At 41.1% G+C, this 23548-nt stretch overlaps 1 protein-coding gene across 1 annotated transcript in view; it reads left to right on the top strand.

Annotated features, from left to right (window-relative positions):
* Positions 1–23548, top strand: part of DSCAM (DS cell adhesion molecule) — a 471606-nt gene that overhangs the window by 426177 nt on the left and 21881 nt on the right. The window contains exons 28-31 of the mRNA XM_030957750.1: positions 6720–6750; positions 13378–13493; positions 16380–16529; positions 20978–21175. Coding sequence (XP_030813610.1) covers positions 6720–6750; positions 13378–13493; positions 16380–16529; positions 20978–21175 — 495 coding nt within the window. The remainder of the gene's footprint in view (positions 1–6719; positions 6751–13377; positions 13494–16379; positions 16530–20977; positions 21176–23548) is intronic.

Here is a 23548-nt window from a genome sequence, read left to right as displayed (position 1 = left end):
TTAGATCTGTGAATTCATTCAGCTTCATCATTTTCTAGCAAAAACCCCTGGCTGAGCCACAGCCAAGTTTTTGACCCTTGCTGTCTGACACTGCTGCCCTGTAGCTTTTGCACTGGAAAAGGTATTTTGGGAAGGTATTTTCTGAAGGTATTCAGGAAAATCCTTTCAAATCCAAACCTGAATTAATAGTAAAACAATTTCTCATCTACAAAAAATAAGCCTAATCTTTTCCAGGAGCCACGAAATTGATTAGTTGTTTGTATTTTAACCAAAATGTGATTATGGTACCTATTAAAACCACGGCCAATGCTATGTTTTCCTTCTGACCTTCCTGCTTCTCTCTTTTCTGGTCTAATTTTGTCCTTTCTAACAATATTCTGGAGTTAAAAAAAAGATAAAAGGCATGGACAAATTCATATATAAAAAAGGACAACCAACCTTATGGTTCATACACAGCCCTGGAAATCAGGACATGTGGATGCTTTAGCTTGTATAATCACTTTTCCTTCAAAACCTTGGAAGCCATTTACCTTTCCAGTTTTGGGTTTTTTCATTTAAAAAAATGTGGTAAAGAAAAAGAAAGTGTTATCTTATCTTCTTAGAAAAACTGTGGAATTCCATCCAGTAATGAGTAGGACATCTCGAGCCCTTTGGCTCTAGAAAATGATGTTTCTGCCCATTATTTTTTCATGGTTAATTTACAGGTATTCATAGAATCTTGAGTTACAGTCCCTTGAGGAAGGATGATGATCACTGACCAGGGTGGCTTTTGCATAAAATAAAATTTCTATGAACTATTTCAGAAATTAGGAATTTAGAAAAATATTGGAACTTCACTTAAACACAGGCAGTGGAAAAGATTTCATCAGTACTTTTGATAAAAGACATCAGTATTTAAGTACCATTTCTGTAAAAGTTGTGTCTCACTTAGCTGAATTTGTCACACTACAGCTCGACATCCCATCTGGTCCTGTCTTCTCTAGAGTACAGAAGTTCTTTTGTGTATCATTTTCAGTCTCCAAGGATATCCTTTCCACATGGTGGTAACCAAGTCATTTCTTAATGCTTTAATTGGTAAATGAAACAGATGAATATATTTTAATTTTCCTCTCTAATTTTCCCATCCTTTACATCCTTAACGTTTTATTCATTGAGATCATTTGCCAGTTCTCTGATTGCTCTGAAACAGGAAAACATTCCCTGTTGTACAGCCCTGGTTTGTGATCTTGATGTATGACTTTATAATCCAGATTATTTTCTTAGTGATCTGGCATTTTCCTTATATTTTAGCTACCAAATTCTTGTGTCACTTGCAAACTTTTATCAGATATTATTTTATTTACTCCAGACCACTGATAAATGTCCCTGACAAAAAAAATTACTGAAGAATTATTCAATTTTGGGTCTGAATATGTTGAAATCCATTTTAAATAGCTACTGTGTTAATTTTTGCATCATGCTACTTTCTGTTAAAATAGTTTGAGTTACTGAAACTTTGTTTTAGGGAAACATAAATGATCTTTTACTGTGATTTAATCATATCCCAATGAGAGCTTTTTTCAATGTCATTAATTCTCAGCAAATTTTAATCTCATTTTTTTTAAAGATCCACTTTGTTTGACATGGCTGCTTGACCACAAGTCTGTATTGATTGGCCTCAATTATCCTTTTAATTCTTTTCATTAAGCTCCACTCAATTCTTTTTTATTATTATTTTGTGCATTGCCAAGATCAAACTGGTAGGACTTAAGTAATTCAGAATTTTTTTGCTCATTCTTTTTGAAGACTGGTCCCATGTTTGACATTTTCTGCTCTTCTGGAGCAGAAACTTCATGTTCTAAAAGCTTTCCTGACAATAATATTGGTGTTCCAGAGAACTTACTAAGTTTTCTAAAACAAATGTGTGCAAGTTTTTTCTGAATTCCTAACTAAAGAAGAAATGGTTTTCTCTAGTATTTGTTGTGATTAACTTTCATACAACTTTTGAAAGAGAAATATCACATTATCATTTGGTTTGTATGACCTGGTGGGGTTTCTTTGAGGCACAATATTCCTTTTTCCTAAATCAGAATTTCCTCTAGTCTACATCAGAAAAATAATCTCCACAGTGGGACCTTCTAAAATAATTAGTGCGAATTACAGATGTAACTCTTGATTTTGTGGCTGCAGATGTGTGGGTTTTTTTGAACCTGTTTGACAAAGAGGGAGAGGGAATTGCAGATTTATTTGCAGGGTCCTCTGCATGCAAACATTTGTGTCCCTGCTTATGGACAATGGGTTTGAGTTCCCATTTCTGTTGAAGAACAGCAGCCTCTCTATTCTTGATCCTTTTACCACTTGTCTGGATGTGGGGACAATTAAACATTTTTTTTTCCTCCTTTATAAAGAAAACAGATTTCTCAGCAAAGTCCTGATTTTTGCCCAGTTTAGTTGTTCCACCAGCCAGGTGACACAAAAAGGTCACAAATTCCGGAGTTCAGCAGATATTCTCAAAGGGAAGCCTGATGGTTTAATGCTCCTTCTGGCCATTAACCCAGCTCTGCTACTCCTGGAATGGTTTTCCCCTTGTTTTTGAATCCAATTCACCTTAACACAAGCAGAAAGGATGGCGTGATGGTTCAGGAGTGGCAGGATGCAATTTAAAACTCCATCACTGTCCCTGATTTCCCAGGGGGCAATGTGTGTTAAGAATTTTAAAGGTGGCTGTGCCAGCAGAGAAAAGTGATGGCTGTGGCTTTTTTACTGAAGTGATGCTTGACTGGAGCAGAGATCATCTCCTTCCCTCTGTCATCCATGCTCCCTTCCCAAGCCCTGCTTTCACCATCTCACAGCTGGGAGGTGATAGGACACAGCCAGGGATGCTGGCTTGTTTTAGAAAGTATCATCAACCAGCTGATCAAAAGGGAAAGCAGGAAAAGCACATTAAAATCTCTGTCATTGGCTTGTGACAATAACATTTCTCCTGGAGCTGATGTTTTGGACACATGATGTTCTTATAGAGGGGTCCCAGCGCAGGGAGGAGCTGGAGCTGCTGCAGAGAGCCCAGAGGAGGCTCCAGGATGAGCAGAGGGATGGAGCAGCTCTGCTGGCAGGAAAGGCTGGCACAGCTGGCATTGTTCACCTGCACAGGAGAAGCTTTGGCCTGAGCTCAGGGTGGCCTTGCAGGGCCTGCAGGAGCTGACAAGAAAGATGGAAACAGAATATTCACAAGGAACTGGAGTGACAGGACAAGGGGGAATGGCTTCAAACTAACAGAGGGTAGGATTAGATGGGATCTTGGGAATGAGGAATTGTTCCCTGGCAGGGTGGGCAGGGGCTGGGATGGAATTCCATCCCTGGATCCTGGGCAGTGCCCAAGGCCAGTTTGGACACTGGGGCTTGGAGCAGCCTGGCACAGTGGAAGGTGTCCCTGCCATGGCAGGAGGTAGGATGATGGGATGAGATGATCTTTAAGGGTCCTTCCATCCAAACCCATTCCGTGATTCTGTGATATTCACTTTTAGGCTTCTGGATTTTGGTTTGATGGATACAGAGGAGCCCTTCATATTCCTGACAGCTTTGTTTTTGTCCCACGCCACACCAACCTGTGTGCCCATCATTAACTCCAGCAGTTCTGCTCACCCTACTTGGATAATTAACAAATTTAAAGTCAGCTGATTGAATTTTTTCCCTTCAGTACTTCCTCATTCAGCTTTTGACTCTATACATGGTGTTGCTGATGTCTCATGTTATTTTTTACTGAAGGTGCACAGTCTCCTGTGCATCTCTTTAACCAAGGATCAACATGTGTTAACAAGAACTTCTGTGCCACGTGCATGAATTGGTGTGAATTTTTCTCCAGGTGCAGCATGGAAATCATCTGTGTGCTGTGCAGCACCTGAGAACATCTGAGGGAGATTTTTTGCCATTTAAACCTGATAAAAAATTACAAAAAGAAAACTTTTAAATAAAAAAAAATAGCTACGTACATTGTAATAATTTTCAGTTTTGTCCTTTCTGCTTTTCTTGAGTTGTGAATTCCTTGCACAAATATCCACAGACTTCACTTAAGGAGGCAGCAATTGCTTCAAAAAGCTGCTGGCTGAATGAAAACAATATTTGCATATTAAACCACCCTGATTATGTATGCCAGAGGGAGAATGTGTACACAGGGTCTTCATGATCCTGGTGCTGCTAGAATAGCAAGAAGCATCATAAAATTTGCTAAAAACAACCCCATTACTTGCAACCAATGTCATTATTATTATTGTGTTGTCTTTGTTTGGCTTTTTTGTATTCTTCTGAAGAAATTTGTCCTTTCCTGGGTTTTTGGAAGTCAGTAACAAAACTCCTTTGGGAGCAGCAGTGTTGGTCTTTTGGTTTATGACTGATGGCAAAGATATTGTCATCTGTTAGGCACTGCCACTTCCAGGTGTTAATGGCAAAGAGAATCTCATTCCAGGTGAAAAATAGGAATTCTGAGTGCCCAAAATAAATGTTTGTTTTAGATGAGACACTCCAGATGAACCATCCTTCCCTCCACCATGAATCTTCCATGCTTTGTGCTGGAAAGGGATGGAAGAAGGTTAAAAATGAAAAAGTAAAGCAAACAAAGCTAGAGGGAGCACAGAATTCTAGCTTCTCCAGTGGTAGGTGAGGAATAAAGCCTAAGAGAGGCAAGCTGGCACTGTGTCAGATAAATACAATTCAGAAAAGTGGATAAAAAGGGTTTTGCTGAGATTTTTTAATGAATAAAAAGAGCCCTCTGTCCATTCCTTTTAAAAAGGAGTACAAGACAAGCTATAGAGATGTGTTAAGATGTGGCTTGTTTCTGCCTGCATCCTTGGCATTTTAAAAGCAGGATATTTAATAGGATCACAAGTAAGGAAATTGTTGTAGGTGTTGCAGACCCAAGAGGTGATTGAGGAATAAAAAAAGTGGGATGGAGGAAACAAAGATAAATTCAGTAAATGTCTTGGCAGGTGCTGGTAGATTTACAAGAAGCAGATAAAAGAAGAAATGTAAACTTCCATATAAGAGTTGTTTGAAGACTTAGAACTTGGAATTGCTTTCTTCTCAGATTTGCTTCACTTGGTTGCACAAAAGGCTGCTTTGTTGCTGTGTGATAAACTTAAGGACTTGGGAATCAGCATTTTGAGTGAGTTTGTTTAGCAGCAGACTGCAGGAGAACAAAGCAGAGCTGCCTGTTTCTGCTGGATGATACCACAGAAATTCATGTATTATGTTGATAGAGTTTTACAGAAGCCTACCTGAAAAACCAAACTTCAGCTGTGCCTTTTGAACTGATAAGTATTGAAATAATTATAGCCCCAAAAGATTCTCTGCTAATAATAGCAGCAACGACAAGAACAGGAGGAATATTTTTCCTTCAGCAGTGTCTTATTTTGCAGCGCTGATCCATGTGGGAATGAACCATCCTCTGTTTCATGTGTAGCCATACTCTGAACACCCAGCAGTATTTTGAATTATTGCTAGTGGGGAAATATTCATATTTGAGTGCAACCAAGCAAGTTTGTGCCAGGGGAAGTTCAGGTTAGATACCAGGAGGAATTTGCCCATGGAAAGGGAGCTCAGGCCTTGGCAGGGGCTGCCCAGGGAGCTTTGCAGTGCCCATCCCTGCAGGTGTGCCCTGGAGGTGGCACTGAGTGCTCTGGGCTGGGGACAAGATGGGGACCAGGCACAGCTGGGACTCTTGGAGGTCTTTTCCAACCTCAGGGATTCTGGGATTCTAAATTGACTCCTTGGAGCTCTCCCTTGCTCACATCTGGTTTGGAATTGACAGGTTGATAACTACTAATTTTTCAGGTTTTGTGTGTTTGAAATGGCTTTCAAGGTATTAAAAAGTCTTTTTTCCTAGCTCTGTGATCGAAGAAGAAGTCAAGATTTTTCAGCTCTGGTTTTTAAGGTTGTTTGTTTTTCTTTATCTGTTATGTTCTTTTTCTGACTTGTTGAGGTTTGTTTGGCAGGTTGGTTTGTGGCACACTGTTCACTTTTGGGGCGGTGTCAGTTTTTTATATTAAGAATTACGTGTATTTTATTTATAATAATTTTCTAATACTTATTACCTATGTTAGACAGTCTGCCTTTAGTTTAAACAATTCTAAAAGTGTCACCATCACAGCAGAAGATGTAGGACAAGAAGAGGACACACTTAGATTCTTTTATCTTGCTTCTTGAACCCCCATTCTAAATCCCTAAAATTTTACTTTTTTACTCTGTGACAAATTAACTATTATTCTATTCAAACTTTTGTGGTTTGTAAATTTTCACACAAAGTTGGGAATTGTTTCCATGGGCTAAAATCAAAGGCACAGGTGTCTTTGACTTTGTGCCAAGGTCTTTGAGCCCCTTGCCAGTGTCTTGAGCCTTTTCTTCTTCCCTCACCTGTTCATTTGCTACCCATAGCACAAAAGAGCTGAGTTCTTCGTTATTTGTTAAATTGTTCCTATTTCTAATATGTTTATGTAGGGTTTTTTTTCTAGTTAAGCCAATGGTAACTTGTATTTCTCTTATCATCTTTGCTGCTACTGAGGAACTAAACAGGACTTTGGAGTAGAAATGCAATTTCAGCAAAAGTAGAGACTTAGAGACACTTTTATTCTTGCCATTGATCTAGAAACAACTGTGGTGTTACACATGGCTGATTCAAATCACTTGTTAATAATGCATCTCTCAAATAGATTTTGATTTGTGATGACATTTCCTCTATTTTCTTCTAGATGCAAAGAGTTTGGCTGAAATGCTTATGAGGTAAGAACAAATTGAATTTTATTGTATTTTTTAAACTGAAAAATGTCTGTTAATTATAGTATCATATTTCAGAATTGCTAGAGGGACAAAAGGAGAAGTAAACTTTTTATTCCTAAACCCTTTTCCAAAACACACCATTTGTCTGTCCTTTGAGAACTGTTTTGCCCTGGTGGTCAGACATGAGAGGAAGAAAACACTTTGTGGATAATGTGAGGAGCTACAATGATAAAAAAACCTGATAACTCGTGTTAGATTAAATCATAGAAGCTATGTAGGTCCATTTGGACATTTTTCCCACTCTGAAAAAATATTTTCATAATATGTATCAAAGTAATTGCTCTTCAGAGATCATCTGATTAAAGGCCATAAATTCCTGGCTGTGAATATCTCTAAACTTTGCAGCTCTGTTTATGTAATTCACTGTTTTTAGCTGCTTATACCCAAAGGTATAAAAGAGCAGGTAAATCCATTTATTATTTTTCACTTCTGTTCCATCGGTTCAGCATTCAGAAATCTAATCCAGTTGTTGAATTGCATCATAATGACTATTCTGGCACCACAATTCTTTCAAAGATGGAAATTTCATAACTTCAGTGTTTATTGTTTTGTCTAGGGAAAATATTGAACTTTAGAACCACTGCATATATTTGAAACTGGGATTGCCAAGGGATTATTTTTGAGTTCAAATGAATTTGGGGTTGCTAGAAAATATTTTTTATATTCCAGCAACAAATTTGAGAATGTCATAGATATTTCACCACACGAACCACACTCCAGACTTCCTCACCCGTGATAAATTTCACTTCTATTGTAAGAATGAACTCAGCAAAGACACGGTGACAGATGGGTTTGGTGTAAATTCAGCTCTATGCCATCATATCTGAATAAACCCAGTGATGTTAACAGAACTGGTCATGCAGTCCAGGTCATCCCCTCCCTGGCTGCCCGTGGCAGAAAATTGTGGGGTTCAGCAGCTTCAGGAACATTTGCCCTGGTGGTTTCTGGTGGCACAGAAGACAGCACAGATCAGCACACACAGCAAGTCTGTTCCCTTGATGCCTTGTGAAGGCTGACCCTGAGCAGAGGCTGGGCAGAGCTAAAGAATAAAGCAGGGATTTATGAAAAGGCCTCCATGGATGCATCTTGGGCAGCACCAGAGCCCAGCCAGGGCTGCACCCAGGATGAACCAAAATGGCCCCAAAATGAACCCAAGATGAACTCAAAATGGCCCCAAAATGCACGGCCGGGCACGGGGTCTGTCCCTGGGATCAGTTCTGCTCCATTTGCACCTTGCAGTTCATTGTCCCATTCCAGCTTTAGCCCAGGCAGTCCCACCCTGCTTGTTTTTCTCTCTCCAGCCCACGGGGTTTGTGCTCCTGGGCTGAGATTTGGGTCATTTGTCCTTGGTGCCCAGCTGGAGCAGGAATTGTTTTGTCTCCCTGCTCTGTGCACGGAGCTCACCATCCCATAATACGAAGCCCAGACCTACACACTAAAGCAGAACAGAATGTGAAACATAGAAAAGCTCAAACGTGAGGCATCACCCTGAAGAAACCCAGCAGGGAGCAGCTGAAACCCCAGCATGGAGACTTTCAGTCCCAGGGACAGCCACTCAGAGCCCCTGCAAAGCTGGTAATGCTCTGCCCCCACCCTGGCTGCCTTCACAAGCCTTGCCACCACTTCTGCAAGGCCATTGCAGAGCCTCAGTCCTCTGACACTTAGAAAACATCACCAAACTTCCCTCAGAAGTGCCCAGCTTTTACCCACTCTTTCCTTTGCTGATGGTTACCAAATTAAGGAATTTTTGTCCTCCCTGCCTGATGTACTCAGGGAGCAGCCAGGTCCCCTCTCAGTCCTTGGTTCAGAGCAGTTTTTCCAGGTAACTCATCTGCCACCATTCCATTTGGATTTTCCTTTCACCAGCATTGAAACATGGTCGTCAAACCAGTTCCTCTCACCTCATTTATTAACAAGTAATCTTTAAGCATATTTTATATTTCTTTTCTAAAAGTTTGAACAAAGGCAAATAACTGTTAAATCAGAACTTCAGAGGAAATGGGGGGTATAGGCTTGTATTTACAGACATGCCAGAACTGGGAACTCTCATTTGTGACAAATCTGTGAAATAAATTCAAACGAAACCTGAGCTACCCACAAACAACAGATGTTCCTGAAGATGCAGCATGTGAATAATCAAATGATAATAGGCCCTCTCCAAAACAACAGTCACATATGATAAAGCCCCTGATACATTTTATCTTTATGATTTCACCAAAATCTGCTCTGATAAAACTATCAAGAAAGGGAGTATTTGGAGAGAGGGCAGACAAGATGATTCCCTGCTTGGTAGGAAGATGTGAGGCCTGGAGAGAGCTCTGTGTATCTTTCCCTCTGAGGAGATTTTCATGAGTGTGTGTAAAGAGGATTAAAAATGGAGCTTTAGCCTTTGCTTTGAGAGTCCCCGGCTTTGGCTGTGTAAGCCAAATGTCTGTGGAGCAGGATAAGTCAGCAGTTTAATGGGAATTGCACAACTCATTGGTGATACCTTACACTCACAAATAAAAACCCCTGCTGTTGGATAAGCACAGATTTTAATGTTTCTTTTGGGTGAAAGCATCAGTCCAGCCACACTCTGTGTGACAGTTCACTGTGAAGCTGTTTAGCCATTCAGTGAATTTTCAAATTTTGAACACAAGGTGAAGAATCTTCTATCCCCAAATGTTCTGATTTAGTTTCCCATATGTTTTTACAACAAACTGTGGGCTCTTTCAAAATGTCTGTACAATGTACTTGCTGTGGAAAAGGCATTTTTATCCACAGACTCAACATAAAAGCTGCACTCAGACCAAATACCTGCCCAAATACCTGTTTTAAATAGTGACAAAAGCAGGAACTTCAGCAGAGTAAAAGAACACAGCAAATTAATGAGAATACTGAGGGATTCTTCAGGATGGAAAAATCTTTGGGGGGATCTCATTGAGGCATTTTCATTTCCTGGAAGGAGCTTAGGAAAAGGAGAGGGACTTTGATATGGGCAGACAGTGACAGGAAAAGGGGAAAGTGTGGTGGTGTTCCCAGGGGTCCCAGGATGAGGGCAGAGATGAGAATCTTGACTCCATGTTTCAGAAGGCTGATTTATTATTTTATGATATATATTATATTAAAAGAAAATGATAGATTAAAACTTTACTAAAGGAATAGAAGGAAAGTATTTCATCAGAAGGTTTGAAAGGAATAGAAAGGAAATGATAATAAAATCTTGTGGCTGACCAGAGAGTCTGAGACAGCTGCACTGTGATTGGCCATTAATTAAAAACAACCGCATGAGACCAATCAAAGCTTCACCTATTGCATTCCACAGCAGCAGATAATTATTGTTTACATTTTGTTTCTGGGGCCTCTCAGCTTCTTAGGAAAAAAAGATCCTGGCAAAGGATTTTTCATAAAATGTGTCTGTGACAGGCAAGGGGTTTAAACTAAAAGAGGGCAGGTTTAATTAAATATTAGGAAAAAACTCTTTACTCAGAGGGCAGTGAGGCACTGGAACATGTTGTGCAGAGAAGTTGTGGATTCTTCATGCCTGGAAGTGTCCAAGGCCAGGCTGGAAAGGGCTTGGAGCACCCTGGGATAGTGGGAGGTGTCCCTGCCCGTGGCATAAGGTTGGATTGAGATAATCTTTAAGGTCTTTGCCAACCCAAGCCATGATTCTGTGACCCAGTCTCCTGATGGGCTCCCAGTGCCTAATGATTTGGAGCTCAGAGATTCTTTGAACCAGAGGGAATTAATTCTATTTTACACAGATCCTTACAAGGTCTGATAAGTAAAAAAAAAAAAAACCAAAAAAACCAACACGCTTATGTTTGGGGATTTTATGTCTGTAAATATTAAAAAAATAAAGATAGATACATTTTATCCCTTTAAAGAATTAATCATTGGACTCCTCATCCACCAGACCATTAAAATATTTTTTGCCTGCATTTAGTTTAGGAAGCTTCAAAAGTGAAACCTTCTTTGCCCTGTTTCCAAGCCCTAGAGGCTCTTCATTGCTGTTGGCACTTTAGGAATTTATAACTTGAAAGCTGAGCTGTTGTGGTCTGCAAAGAAAAAAAAAAAAGAATTCAAAATTCCCTGAGCCAGAATGAGACAGCATCCTAATCAGCAACAACCCCCTTGCTTCTGCCAAGTGCCTGTGCTGTGTTTGGACACCCCATGTCACTGCTGCATGCAGGGGAATTAATTAGCTCAGCAAGGAGGAGGAGAGACAGCCCACAAACCAAGGAATAACTCTCAAGAATAGCAGGGAATATTCCTGAATATACAGAGAGGCCTGAGTTCCAGTTCTGGCTTGAAAAACCTCCCACATATTTTGCATGGAGCTGTCCCTGCAGCCAAGGTTGGGATTGGGGATTCTCTCTTGTCAGGTGAGCAGTGAATCTGCAAATCTGGGGAAAACTCTGCTCCTGCTCCCTGTGGTCCAAACGATGCTTCCAGTGTTGGTTGAGTACTTTCTAATAATGGAAATGCAGAGCATTCATCCTGCTGAGGAGCTCCAGCTCTGGCATTCTGGGATCTGCATTCTCTGAGCAGGACTCTGATCCCATCCCTTGGTCTCCTGCATCCCCAGTGGGTGCAGAGGGGTGCAGGGATGCATTTCCCAGACTCAGTTATGGACTGCACAGATGTATCTGACTCTGTGCATCCTGTAACTATTGGATTATTGAAATTGGACATTAAAAAAAAATCAGTTTCCTTCTTTAAACTGAAAGAGGGCAGATTCAGATTAAATATTAGGGAAAAATTCTTTGCTCAGAGGGCAGTGAGGCACTGGAACAGGTGCTCTACATTTGCTCTTCTACAACTTTGGGCAAATCCAGAGCAGTCCAACTTCCCGAGGGCCTGTATCCAAGCACATTTGGCATGCAGATAAAATATTACTGTCTGATTCTCTTAACATTTCAGCAACTTGAGTGGCATCCACTCCGTGCAGAGACTTAGAGAACACCAGTGTGGAATTTACCTGCATTTTCCAATACTGCATGTCTTTTAAAATTTATGATTTTTAGTAAGAGCCTGTGATGACCATTCTCCCCTGATTATATATGGAGAAAATCTGGAAGCCCTTGGGAGGCTCTCCTGATATTTTGCTCCCATGGTGATTGAATGAGGCACCAGTTGTGACCTTTTTGGATGCATTTCAAATACCCATGTGTATGTGATGGGAACAGCACCATCTAATCACCCAGGAGAAGAGGGACATTAAATTTGGGTTGTATAGATGGTGTTAATGATGTTGGGGACCACAACAGCAGGGAAACCAGGAGGTGAAAATCGGAGAGGTGCTGCCAGGTGCCTTGAGGATCTCACCCTTGGATTTGGAGCACAGCCACTGACCACATGGCTAGAAAATTCCTCCAAAAAGAGTCTCTAGGAGAATGTCCAAACCTGAGGTAATCAGGGCTTGCTGGCATGGAGACACAGCAGGAAGTTAACACAGATTTCCTGGAGTTGTGGGCTCATCACACGTGGATTAATCTCCTGTGCTCACAGAAGAACTGAGCTTATCCCTTTAACAGTCCTCTGCTGATTCCATCAACAGCAATAATTCACTGCCAAAGCAGAATTAAACTGAGTGATCTGCAGCTATTTTACGCTACAAAATGAGAAAATGGGCCTCCACTTGGATCTTACAGCTCTTTGAAGCCTGAGCACCTGGATCACGCTGCTGGCTGATTTGTCTCAACTCTCCACAGCCTGCCTGCGTGAAGTATTTGCAAATATTTCATTTCATCCAGAGATTAATTACATCTAAAAGGGCAAAATGTTCCTGTTTTGTGCAATCTGAAGGATTTTTGGTGCAAGCTCTGTGCTAGAAATGACTGTGGCACTTGGTTTTACCATCCATTTTCATTTGCTTTTGGTAGACAGCTCATTTAAGAAGTCATTTTCTGGTACACAAACTTCAAAATAAAATTGTTTCAATTTGCATGATGATAAAATAATTGCTTTATGTTCTTTTTTAGATTATTGCATCAATCAATTAGACATAATCCACAAATGTAAACAAGATTTGCAATTTTTGTCTTGGAACATCAATGGGACTAAAGCCTTTATTTATTTTATGCAATCTATTAATAGTATGCTTAGTTATTAATTTGCTTTTTCATTTATCAGTGGAAGTGACATTTGAAACTTAGCTAATTAAAAATAATGAAAAGATAAAAAAACAATTAGAAATTACTCAAGACATCATTTTCCTACCAACCTGTTTGATCAGCTGTGTGTTGCTTTACTCAGATTCATGAAGAGTGAAAGAAAAGATCCATCTTCCAAAGTGTTTTTATTAATTTCATTATGACAGCCCTTGAAGAAAACTGTGTGAAATTCTCAGGTTCCTGCTGATGGAGGACAGACCACATCCCTCCACACTGTGCATTCATCTAATGCCTGGCCACGTGCAATAAATTAATACACTTGCTCTGAAGAGGGCAAAATCAAATGGATGAGTGGTTTCTGCTGATTATGGTCACACTGGTGTTTTTGAGCTGGACAGATTGAAAGCGAGGAAGTTTGCAAATATCTTTTCATTTAGGCTGAATGTTAATGTCTTCATTTCTCTTTTGTTTTCAGCAAGAACACCAGGACATCAGACACACTTAACAAGCAGCAGCAAACACTGAGGATGCACATAGACATTCCCAGAGCCCAGCTGCTGATAGAGGAGAGGGACACCATGGAGACCATTGGTAAATTTGAGCTTTTTTCCCCCTGGTTAATATAACAGGTTCTTTTAGGTGGAGTTCCTTTCCTCCACACCTTTTCTCTGCTGCACACATCAAGAGAAAAGAGCTACAAAGTAATTTGAAAACTGAACTGGGTTTATCTTCCCTCCCCTTTCAGTCATTTCCCACTAAAAGTAATCTCAGTATAGGATCTAAAACAATGCAGGGCATTAGGAAAATGAAACTGTTGGAAAGAGTTTCTTGAAGAAAATGGAATTGAGGACTGGCAGTTTTATGATTTTCATTCTGATTTCTCATTTGGCTCTGCCTAGGCAGTTGGATCACTGACATTACTTAAAGGGAAAATGAAATTCTGAAACTGCACTCCCAGTAGCTAAAGATTTGCTACAGCTAACTTTTAAAACTCACATGTTGCATATTGTATCCACCTGTTCATAGCACATGATATTTCAACATTTTCATCAGTTTTCAGCTTCTGTGTATCCATGCAAAATTCGAATCTAAACTGTTTGATGACACAGAAAACAAGATTTCTCATGGGGCTGGTACTTAACTGAAGTGTCACGAGAAATTGAATTGTTTGGTGTTGGGGTTTTTTTTTTGTCCCCAGATAATTTAAAAATATCTGGAAACTCAGAATAGAAATGCAGCCTGATGTTGTGACTGTATGAGCACACACTGTGACTCCTGACTGACCTTGTTAGACTTCTAACTTTACATTTTTTTGGATAAAAATCTGTATAAAAGAACAACGTAACAGCATCCAGGGATGGTGTGGCCAGAGAGAAAAGTCAGCAAACTGAGAGCAGCATCTCTGCATCTCCTAGCTTGAAAAGGAGACCTACAGACCTTCTAAAATCATTGTTTGAGCTTCCCAAAGTCTCTGCCCTTTGTGCCAGGCTTCATTCTAAAGAGAGCTTTAACTTTTGAGTGGCAGCTGCTGAGCAGGGGGGGTTCCAGTGGAAACACTCTTAGAGCCTGAACTGCAGCAATGCCATCAGGGCCCTGCTAAGAGGCAGCTTCCACCCAGAATAAGCAGGGATTTTGGCAGGGTTTGACAGAGTTTGCTGCCAAGAGGCTTTATTCCCAACCTGAATAAGAGCTCATCTTTTGCCAGAGATAGAGTGATTTGATTCCTAATGTTATTCTATTTATAGCCTTCTTTGGGTAAAAAATGTGTGTTCTGTTACTGTGCAGAACTGTTCACCCTAATGGTGTCTTGTCAAGTTTAAAAAAAAAAATCCAAAACAAAACCCAGGAATGCTTAAAAGAAGTGGATCAACCTCTGCTGACAAGTAAATGCCCAGAAGTCCTGCTGCTGCCAGTTCCTTAGAACACATTACAAAACTATATAGCACAGCCCAGCAGGAATTCCTTGAGGCTTTTCTTGCAATTCTGAATGGATAAAAAGACTGTAAAGAATGCAAAAGAAAGTGTGATAGCACACCAAATAGTTGTTCTGCAAGCACAAAGGCAGTGAAAGATTTATTGCTATTAAACCATCCATGATCAAGTGGACCAGATTCCTCCTTGGAGCAAATGAAAAAATAAAATATGGTACAGAGATCACAACTGGAGGAAAAAAAAAATAAATAAAAGGAAGCAAATGCTGTATAGCACTGCAATGATCAAGGTGTGTGTAGAAATTTGGTGAATATATCCTACCCCACAGGGAAGAAATAGAAGCAGAACTACACAGCAGGAGAGGATAGTGCTCACATTTTCCTTCCTTCCCAAGGTCAGGCCTAACCTCACACTTTTATTTGAAGCTGCATAAAACAACAGTCCTGGGTCAGGGTCATCCGTGTCTCTGCAGAAAAAGGGGAGAGAGGGTTGGTTAGCACCACCCCCAGCCAACCTCCTTTTGCGATATTGGAGGTGGTTCCACTGAGGACATTGCTAATCATGCTGATAAAAGAAATAAAGGGAATATGTTGTTGAAAACATCAACAGCATGTGAGGTTGAAAAGCTCATCCGAGCTCTCTGAAAGTGAAGAGGGCAATGTTCAAAGGATGGGAATGAAGGAATTGGGGCCACAAGTGACAACACACAGATCAGCTCTTTGTGAGGGTGTTTAACAGTCTGCCCCAGCTGCACGTCTCTAAAGTAAAATCACCAGGAAAAATTAAAGTTATTCTTTAGTTTTATATGGGATTTGAGTTCAAACCCAGAGTGTCCCTCCCTTCAAAGCCCTCTGGGCCCTGCAGAGAGCAGGGAGCTGCTTTTCAACTCCACACACTCAGGGTCACTAATTGTGGTGTTTGTGAGGGTCCCCAGGATGAGGTGAGAGAGATAAGAATCTGACTCCATGCTCTTGGAAGGCTGATTTATTATTATATTATATTATATTATATTATATTATATTATATTATATTATATTATATTATATTATATTATATTATATTATATTATATTATATTATATTATATTATATTATATTATATTATATTATATTATATATTATATTATATTATATTATGCTATACTAAAACTATACTAAAGAAAGAGAAAGAATACATCAGAAGGCTTAACAAGAATGAGTAATAAAAACTCGTGACTGACTCAGAGTCCAACACAGCTGGCTGTGATTGGCCATTAATTAAAAACAATTCACATGGAACCAATCAAATATTCACCTGTTGGTAAGCAACCTCCAGACCACATTCCAAAGCAACCAGATAATTATTGTTTACATTCTTTTCTGAGGCTTTTCAGCTTCCCAGGAGAAATCCTGGGTGAGGGGATTTTTCAGGAAACGTGACAGTGACAAGGAGCTGCTCTGCCCATGGTGTCCCTGGGCTGTGGACACCTGGGCACTCGCTGCAACGCTCGGATGGGGTCAAACCCAACATTCTGTGCTCATTCTCTGATTATTTCCCCACTTACAGATGACAGATCCACAGTTCTGCTCACTGATGCTGACTTTGGAGAGACGTCCAAGCAGAAGTCCCTGACTGTCACCCACACTGTCCATTACCAGTCGGTGTCACAAGCCACAGGGCCACTGGTGGATGTCTCTGATGCCCGGCCAGGAACAAGTAAGCACATCAAAAAATACTTTTTTTTTTTTTAGAGAGGAGAAAGCTGTAACAAAATAAATGTTCTGCTCCTGTATTTGCATCCTCATCTTTCTGTCTGAGAGTGGAGAGAAATCTTTTTAGGTCAGCAGAGGACATTTTTTAAACTATTGCACTTAGTGATTCAATATGAGGGAAATTGCATATGCATCTGAAATAGAGGTGTAATTTGAAATAATTCATACCTGGCCTTCATTAAAGCAAATGCATGCTAGATTTTAATTTCCAGAATTTATTGGGTAAATTACCTTAATGGCTTTTAGTGTGTAATACACTTTTTTTTTCTCTGTGATCAATCTTTATTGTATTTCAAAAGCAACTTTCCTCCTACCTCTCCATCAGAAAAAAAAAAAAAAAGCAATTCTCATTATTACTTTTTCTGAAAAAGTTGTATTTCCCAGATATATTCATGCCAAGTTGTTCTTCTAGTGATTAAAATACTATCATAAATTAATATACTGATGCAATCCATTCTTCTCATTCCTCTCATGAATATGTTCCTTATCTATGTAAATGGGTAAAAAAAAATACTGGGTTGAATGATTAGCTATGAGTTAGAAATTTTCCCAAAATGTAGTTCACTGCAGTGTGCAATTTCTGAAATCTCTTGGATTATTTCTGTCCCCTGGTTGTTTCAGAATTTACTTGTTGAGTTTAGTGAACTTGCTAGAATGCAGATAATTTGAAAAATCCATTTCCACCACAATCTTTTAAATAAGAGGAGTTGTAGTCGTGGCCTTGGTGCTTTTTTAGCCCTTTCATCTTTTTTCAGGTCATTCCTTGAGGATTAGATTTTCTAATAAGGAAAGAGGCATCACCCCAAAACCTCACACCTGTGTTATACCACAGAACTTCATAGCACCTTCCTTTCTAATGCCTCTTTGTGTGCAATTCTTGATTCCTCTGCAGCCAGGGAGAGAATTCCTTCAAATTAAATGTGGATTTAACTCACGTGTAAGAATATGGTCTGTGTCCAGCCCTGCTTGGAAGTAAAAATCCACCAGCACTTTTATTAAGCAGTACAGATCTGATCGCAGCAGTGCACAGGGCTGGGTCAAAGACTTCCAGGTAACGTTCTCTGGATTTAAAACACTAATCCAGCTTTGCTGCAGGCTGGGTGATGGGATTTTGTCACAGCCACCACTTGTGCTGTGAAGAGGAGAAGAGCCCAGCTGGGAGGCTCAGAGGTTATGGACCCTCCTGTCTGAGCCCACTCACGTTCACTGAGTGACAAATATTCCTTTACAGCATATTTGAAGTTCTTCTCTTGTCCTTACATACTGATTTATGGAAGAGTTGCTCTGTGAACCTTGGCCTTGCTGAGCTCAGCTCTCTCCAGTGGTGTTTGACAGCACAGCTGGCATAACCAGAGCACCAGCTGTGTTTCCACCCCACTGCCAGCTCTGGAATTGCTGTGCCTCTGCTGCACAGCCCCTCACAGAGGCACAGCTCAGCCCTGCTCATCAGGACATGGACTGAGCTCCTGTGGGCTGGCAGAGGCTCTCCCAGCTCAGTCCCATTGCTGATAAGAACCTCCCAAATCACAGGATCAGAGGTTGAGGTTCAGAGGGATATCTGGGCACTGGTCAGTCCAGCCCCTCTGCTGAAAGCAGGGTCAGCAAGGGCTGGGCACAGATCCTAAGCTCAGGAACAGCCCCAGATGACTTCTGAGTGTCCCCAAGGATGGGAACTCCTCCTGTGTGTGCAGCCTGTGCCAGGGCTCAGTCTCCCTCACATTAAAGTGTTTCCTGATGTTCAGGATGAAGCTCCCATGTTTCTCCTTGTGGCCATTGCCCCTGGTCTTCTCACTGGGCACCACTGACAGAAACTTGGCTCTTGTCCTCTCTTGTCCTCTTGCCCCTCAGGTATTTCCATACATTGATGGCATTCCCCCAAACCTTCTCTTCTCCAGACCAGGCAGCCCCAGGAGGAGCTGTTCTTCCCCAGCCAGAAGCTGTTCTCACCAGCACTCTCCTTCTGTTCTCCATGTTCTCTGTCTCCAGCTGGGGGCTATGTACAAATTACAAACAGGGGGAGACTGCTAGGATTGTGTCTTGAGCCATCAGCATCAGTCTCATTACATGGTTATGACAATGGGAAGATGCCAGCAGCTCACATCTCAGGCAGCGGACCAAGAACTTAATGTTACAACTTACTTTATAAGTTTTTTGACCCATCACACAAAGCAAAAGCACGCTGACAGTAGTTCTATCCAACCACTATAAGCACACGTACCTTTGGTTAAAACAGTGCTTGCTTATTTCAAATACAATACCTGCATGTAAGCCTTAAAACACAATGCACAGAGCTCCATTATTAAGCTTAAAACTTCCTAATATCTCACTAGATAAACTTTTCTGCAGCTTAGGGAGTTATTCTAGACAAGCGTTAATACACAGACCATTGTTCTATTTGTCCTTACTTTTCTACTTCTTACATAATTTTTCTGATCACCAATCTCATGGTTACTGCTTAGCTCTAATCACAGTTCTGCTGTCTCTGGGCCTGCCTTTTGCAGCTTTCCCCAAACCCTCTGATTTTATGGATTCCCACATTCTCCTTTGAATGAGGCTCACTCCTGGCCACGCCACAGCCACGTGCCACATTCCCAAGTGTTGGTTTGTGCCACGCTGAGCATGGATTTGGATGTTGTCCATGTGAGGCAGCTCTGTGCTGCACTACCAGGAGGAACAATTATCAGTGGCACCAGGTTCTAATTTTTCCACTGCTGAAAGGAAAGAAAAGGAGAAGGATCAGACCATTATTTGTAAATAAATGCCTTGTTTCTTTGAAGCAGCAGAATACAAATTCTCACTGGGAATGCTTAGGCAGAAGCAGTGCTCAGAGTCATTATCTGGGTATTGCTTTTTCTTTCCATTTCTTCTGCTAAAGTCTCTTACCTCAAAGACTGACAACTTCACTATTTGAATGTCAAAGAACATTTTGAATAGATTTGAATTTTTCATTTTTAATACCCTTTCTATTGTTAGTGATATCCTTTCAGAAGTTTTGAAGAGAAGTCCTTCAGTGCTGATGTAGTTATTCTCTATTTGCCACATAATGATTTTTCTCTTGCCCTTGCTTTGTTAGACTCACTTTCAGGGCAGAACTCTTTATTAATAAGTTCAAGGAGGTCAATTTTGGCACACAGTTTGCTTTTACAATCTTGGTCACTATATTATCTCTAAGTTAATTTAAAAAGTACAACATTGCTGACCTTAAACCAGCAGCAGATGATTTTTAAAGTTAGAAAAATTGTATTAATTTACTAATTGTTCCAAAGCAGTCAGATCTTTATGAACCTGTTCCCACTGAAACTCTGATGGCACTATTACAGCTTATGTTTTATGTCTTGGCCACTTGTTAAAATGGGAAATCTGTAGCTGATCAATACTGTAATATAGAACAGTGTGTCCAGAAGAGGGAATTATAGCCCCACATTTCTGAGCACATCTATTTCAAAATTGACAGCAGGTGCAGGGTGTTCCTGTGGCCACATCTGTGATGATAATTTGCACTTCACTTGAGGTGTGGTGTGAAATCCCTGACCAGATCTACTTGCCTTGTGCTCTTTCAGTTCTCAGAGTGGTTTTGGTGCTGGAGAACTGCTTGTCTTGGAGTAAAGGGATAATGAATGTGTCAATGGAAGAATGATGGGGCCTTCAGCTCTTCAGTTCCACCCTTGATGAAATGTAGAGTTTCATTAGAAAGAGAGTAGTTTTAGAAAAGCATCAGCAGTTTGGTAATGATCAGCATTAACACTTCATTTTTTTCCCCCAAAAAAGAATGTCTTGAGTTTGGGTTTTATTAACAAAGATGATTTCAGTGGCCATCCCCTTCTGGAAGGGGGAAGTGAAGGGCCAGGCACTGATCTCTATGCTGACCAGGGACAGGACATGAGGAAGGGAAGGTGTAGGTTGGAAATTAGGAAAAAATTTTTCATGGAAAGAATAATAAAGTACTGGAATGGTCTTCCCAGGGAGGTGGTAGCATCACTATCTCTGGATGTGTTTAACAAAAGACTGGACATGGCACTTGGTGCTATAGTCTGGTTGAGGTGTTAGGGCATAGGTTGGACTCGATGATCTCAGAGGTCTCTTCCAAGCTCATTATTCTGTGATTCTGTGAAATGTTTGGAGCTGTGTCAGGGAAAGATTGGGTTGGATTTTAGGAGAAGGTGGATTTTCTTCACCCAGAGGTGGCTGGATGAATGGTCATGGCCCTGAGGCTGCCAGAGCTCCAGGAGTGTTTGGACACCGCTCCAGGGATGCCCAGGGTGGGATTGTTGGGGGTCTATGCAGGGCCAGGGCTTGGACTGGATGATCCCTGTGGGTCCCATCCAGCTCAAGACATTCTGTGATTCTGACAGGGCTGGTTTCCTTCCCACCCCTCTCTGCCATCCCCCACAGATCCCACCACGAGGAGGAGTGCCAAAACCGGCCCCACCGCGCGCAACCGCTACGCCAGCCAGTGGACCCTCAACAGACCCCACCCCACCATATCAGCCCACACCCTCACCACAGACTGGAGGCTGCCCACGCCCAGGCCAGCAGGATCCGTGGACAAGGAAAGTGACAGCTACAGCGTCAGCCCCTCGCAGGACACAGGTACGGACAGGGCTCCCTGCAGGGACACACGGACAGCAGCTGCTGCTCATCCCATTGCTGACAGGATCCCACAGCTGCTCATCCCATTGCTGACAGGATCCCAGCAGCTCCTCATTCCCATTGCTGACAGGATCCCACAGCTCCTCATCCCATTGCTGACAGGATCCTCCCAAGTCACAGGATCAGAGGTTGAGGTCCAGAGGGACATCTGGGCACTGGTCAGTCCAGCCCCTCTGCTGAAAGCAGGGTCAGCAAGGGTTGGCTGCTCAGGAACATCCCGGAGCTCCACCTCCTGTGTGGGCAGCCTGTGCCACCTGTTCTGTTCCTGGGTGTGCCTTGTTTGGAGCTCAGGTGTTGTTTTCTTCCCTTGCCAGGACGGTTTTATTTTCTGTAGGTTATTTATGAGGGGTGCCAAAAATGCTTGTAGTGATAATGACAACAAATATTGTGCCTCTGGTTCCTCATTCCACACACATCCTTTGAAAGACAAGGTGGTAAATTTTCCTGTACCTTCCTGAACCAAAAAGCAAAAGTAGAGGAATTTGACTAGGAAGGGACAATATTAATCAGCAAGAATATCCTTGAGTCATATTTGGAATGGTTTTAGGATTTGAATAACCTTTCGGTTAATATTTTTATTTTCCCGTTCATGTAATATGTTCATTCTGAGTGGGAAAGAGAAGGGGAAAAAAAAAGGGAAAACTCTGGAATTAGAGTCCAAGTAAAAATCCATTCATAGCACTGAATTCTGTAGCAGCTGGCCACGATTTCCCTGGGAAACAGCATGGGGTTTATTCCTCTAGGAGACAAATGGGGAGACACTGAACACATATTCTGCCTGCAGCCCTCATGTCTTCTTGATGCCTTCACATCATAAATGCAACTGGAAAAAAAAAGCTTTCTCCACTGTCCTATGCTGAAAAAAAAAAAAAAAAATCAAATAAATTATTAAATTATTAACTAGAAGATGCACCATGAAGTAAATTTAATAAAGGTTAAAAAAGAATAAAGATAAAATATTTCTCGAAGGGAACTCTGACCAAAGTGAAGCCAGGCTTGCTCTGCTTCCTCAGAAGGAATTGCCAATTGTCTCTCCTGATTTTAGGAGAAAGGTGTTCATGATGTGTTAGAGCTACATAGCAGTGGATGTGAGTGGCCTTTCACCATAAAAACCAATGTGACTGGTTTGTTTTCTGTATAAGAACAAGTATCTGACTTCACTCATGTTTAGTGATTTACAGCCTGGAGATCTCAGTGTTTCATAATTCACCCTCTTAAACCCCCATGTTTTCTCCACGGGGTTATGGCAGTCACCAGATTCCTCCAGCCAGCTGACAACCTTCAGGTAGAATTATCATAAATTTTTAAGGCTATTAAATATACAAATCTAAATATAAATCAAAAATCTCCTCTCACAAACCCTTTTTGTAGACACTCCAGATGCAGGTGCATTTGGATGTGTTCCAACCTGTTGTCACCCAAGGATATTTTCCAATATGTGTGGCAAAGGGTAGAAATTAAATTTACTGTGTGGTTTAGTAGATAAACTACATCCAATTATGTAAACAGACTTTATAATCTATATTTTAACAAGCCTACTTTTCTACTCTGTGTCTACCTTTGAGCTCACGGTGATTTATGTGAGGGATAGCAAGCTTTAGATCAAGGAAGCTTTTCTTGTGCCAAAAAGCAACTCTATTACAGCACTTGGTTTCTGGGAAAAGAGTAGAGTCCATTTAATTTAAGTGCTTCAGAAGTTTAAAACTTTCAAATAAACATATGTAGCCAAATTATGTGTTCAAGAACCAATTGAGCTAATGTGCACATTTGATCGCTTCTCCAATCTGGAGTTCAGATTTCAGGAGCTGGTTGATGCAGTTGATATTTGGCAGAATTTAGCACTTATCAAAACAATTCCAGGCTTACAAAGCAGCAGCTTTTGAGTTTAGGAGAAATGCCTGGCAACAGTTCATAGCTGTGACCGAGTTCTGATGTTCTAACCAGAGGCCATTAGAAATTTCCTGATCAATCTGCATTCATGAAGTCCAAGAAGTTTCGTAAAGTTCACCCTGGGCTTGGATAAACTTCCATCAAATCTAAAGTAGGTGTTTAGACAGGTTGGTTCTGGAATATTCTCCCTCTTGGCATGGGATATGGGAAGCTGCAGGTCCTGAGCTACAATGGATGAAGCTGTGACCTTTGTGTGACCACGATATTCACGCGCACTGCTCCATGGCACTGGTCAGCTGCTGCCTCCTGGGAGTTTCCAGCTGACCAGAAATATGGGGAGACATCACTGAGGTCTGCTGTACAAATCAAATGTGAAAAACAGAATGATGTTTCCTGTGGGTGGAAAGGAAAAAAAAAAGGCAA

Source organism: Camarhynchus parvulus, chromosome 1, assembly GCF_901933205.1.
Source record: "Camarhynchus parvulus chromosome 1, STF_HiC, whole genome shotgun sequence".
Lineage (NCBI taxonomy): Eukaryota > Metazoa > Chordata > Aves > Passeriformes > Thraupidae > Camarhynchus > Camarhynchus parvulus.
The sequence above is the reverse complement of the archived record's forward strand: the minus strand, read 5'-3'. Positions and strand labels throughout refer to the sequence as shown.